Source organism: Lolium perenne, chromosome 4 (assembly GCF_019359855.2).
Source record: "Lolium perenne isolate Kyuss_39 chromosome 4, Kyuss_2.0, whole genome shotgun sequence".
In the NCBI taxonomy this organism is placed as follows: Eukaryota; Viridiplantae; Streptophyta; class Magnoliopsida; order Poales; family Poaceae; genus Lolium; species Lolium perenne.
The window spans coordinates 404,381,247-404,383,860 of record NC_067247.2 but is presented as its reverse complement, the minus strand read 5'-3'; the positions used below and the strand labels follow the sequence as shown (position 1 = coordinate 404,383,860).

The window sequence follows — 2,614 nt, the reverse complement described above, 5'->3', positions numbered from 1 at the left end:
GAGTGGGTATTGGTGTAATCTAATCATGCACGAATCTTGAAGCTCCTATGACCTTCGGATAAGCCAATGACACCGATGTATGTGGAGAAAAACTATAAAATCAAAGTATACATATATGCAAGGTTTAAAATAGCACGTTGTTTCTCCGTTAATAGCGCGTTATAACATATCTAGAGTATATATACGTAAGCAAGTGAGTATATGATCGACAACGACACGCACTAGACGTGTCATAGGCGACGTCTCACCTTGCTGAGCTAAATAGGCAATAAAATTTAACCAACTCACCGAGGTGTCACTAGTATACCCACATACGCATACATCATGCTCACCATCATCATAGTTTGGATGATATATTAGATACCTAGCTACTCCCTCCGTTTACTAATTTAAGATATTCTACAAAGCTGGTTTAGCTTTTCAAAACATCTTATATTAATGAACATAGAAAGTAGTATATATCTTTTATCGATTAACTAAATAATCAGTTGAATTGGACGATGGAGCGGTAGATGGCATTGGGCTCCCAGTCGGCGGGGATGACCTTGTCGGCAACGAGCGTCTTCCCGGACTCGTTGGTGATGCGCAGAGAGAAGGGCCCCTGCATGGGGTGCCATGTGTCCATCCTCCAGATGGATCCCCACGACTCCTTCATCGGCAGCCACTGCCCGGTAGGCGACATGCCGTCTTTGCCGGTGGTGTCCGGCCGCGACTCCATTATGTCCACCTGCACCACGTCGCCATCGCCGTCCTCGTACTCCACCAGGATCGCTAAGTAGTTCGGGTTCGACCCCTGCTCCACGTGGAACGTCACCGTCAGGCCCGGGTACTCGCAAGGCACCCTGCACATTCATTCAGCAATGCACTACATCAGTTACAACTTACAACACAGTTTACATGTCGTGTTTTGGCGTGTCGTGTCAATGTAGCTCGAGCGGCACAGATTCCATGAAATCTCCTATGAGTGGCAATCATATGGTTGAGTGCTACGTTGCTCGATGTCACAAGGGGCACCATATATTAGCGACAAAGAACATCAAAAGCTACTACGACGCTGATGTGGCGGTTTGTTGCTTGTGTTAATTGGGAAAGAAAATGACACGCCGGCCGCATGCACTAGCGAGCTAGTACTAGTATCTTTTCTCGTTCCCCGACTCCCTATGCCGTTCTAGCCGATCCTCGTCGCCGCGCGCCTTCATTAAGGAAGTTTGTTGCAATTTGGCGTGGCACGACGACGATGCAAAGATGGCTTTGTTGGCGGTTATACTTCCCCATCTAGCTTTTGTTTTCTAGTTCGTGCATGCAGAAGCAGCCGGGGCGTCGCAGAGTAAGCAAGTGACGCGCGGTGGATACGTGTAGCTTCTAAGCTAGCCATGGATGTCGCTAGTGCGAGCTTAGCGGTGTGGACTGTGGAGGTATAATGACGGTGACGGCGGCAATACAGGTAGGCGTTGTGGTACCTCTTGAACTGCATGTCGATGATGCCGGCGTGGCGGAGCTGGTCGTTCCGGCCCGGCAGCGCCATGGCGCCGAAGGCGGTGCCGCTGAGGTCGAAGTGGTAGCGGGCAACCGGGTAGTAGTTCATGTCCGTGATGATCACCGTCTCCGGCACGCCCGAGCATGCCGGGTGGTTCTGGGCCACGCACCGTATCTGCATTTTTCCATTGCCACAACGATCCAATATCAGTGAGTAGTAGTGCTGCGAATGTCAGTTGCGGTTAATGGAGATGGAGTACGTACCTGGTAGCATGAGCCGCAGCCCTTGCCGTCCTTGAAGAGCGGCTCGTTGCCGCAGGAAGTCATGGCGGAGAAGGGTGGCAGGTTGACGTTCTTGAAACCACAGGCGCCGCCGTTGTCGTCGGGCCCGGCGCCGGTGGGCGCGCCGTACCAGGTGGCCCTGGCGTCCAGCCAGCCGCCGGTGTCGGCATTGGTGCCGTTGGCGCTAGAAGGAGGAGGGGCGCAGCAGCCATGGGCGGCCAGGCAGAAAAGCAGAGCAGTCGCAACGGCAACGGAGAAGGATGACATCGCGATTGTTATCCTGGACTCGCTGTGATGTGCCAGACCGCCTGGGCAATGGCCATATTTATAGTGGACGCATGGCTTGATTGGTTGCGGACGGAGGGAGTTGCAGATATAGACAGGTCAGTAGCGGACGAGGAGCCGTGATTGCCAATATGATTGCAGAACTGGTTCACATGCGGATGGAGCAGCTCGGCATCAAGGTCACGAGAACACCTTACTATACATTGATACATACATATTCCGTTCTCTTGCCGTCCATCTTTTTGCTTCTTCCGTCCGAATGATACATACATTCCCTTCTCTACTTTGTTCCCTCTGTTGTTTGCGTCGTCACTATGTTTTTTTTTCTGCTTTATTTACTTGTATACCTAGTGCTGAGATGTACATGCTCTTAAAATAACTAGACCGGGTTGGCAATGGCCGTGGTGAGGTATCTAGCGCGGCAGCAGGCCTTGGTCTCTTATATAAACAATGGTTCAATTTTGCTCTGGAGTGTTCTTGGGGGAATCTCTCTACCTGCTGACGGTGCAGCGCCCTTCGATCCGGGGCGGGAGGGAAGGATCCTTCTTCTCCGGAGTCGGAGACCGCGAGT

At 51.8% G+C, this 2,614-nt stretch overlaps 1 protein-coding gene across 1 annotated transcript; it reads right to left on the bottom strand.

The window, feature by feature from the left end:
- Positions 1 to 253: 253 nt before the first annotated feature.
- On the bottom strand, positions 254 to 2,040 carry LOC127297453 (expansin-B7). Its single transcript, XM_051327757.2, has 3 exons — positions 1,741 to 2,040; positions 1,461 to 1,651; positions 254 to 842 (listed from the first exon to the last, which is right to left on the bottom strand). The coding sequence occupies exons 1-3, from the start codon at positions 2,023 to 2,025 to the stop codon at positions 485 to 487; spliced, it is 834 nt and encodes a 277-aa protein (XP_051183717.1). The 5' UTR covers positions 2,026 to 2,040; the 3' UTR covers positions 254 to 484.
- Positions 2,041 to 2,614: the final 574 nt, after the last annotated feature.

Coding starts and splice junctions, on each gene's coding strand:
- LOC127297453 (XM_051327757.2), bottom strand. CDS start 2,025: ATGTCATCCTTCTCCGTTGCCGTTGCGACTGCTCTGCTTTTCTGCCTG. Junction 1,652..1,740: donor GCTGCGGCTCATGCTACCAG/GTACGTACTCCA, acceptor GGAAAAATGCAG/ATACGGTGCGTGGCCCAGAA. Junction 843..1,460: donor ATCGACATGCAGTTCAAGAG/GTACCACAACGC, acceptor ATGAATGTGCAG/GGTGCCTTGCGAGTACCCGG.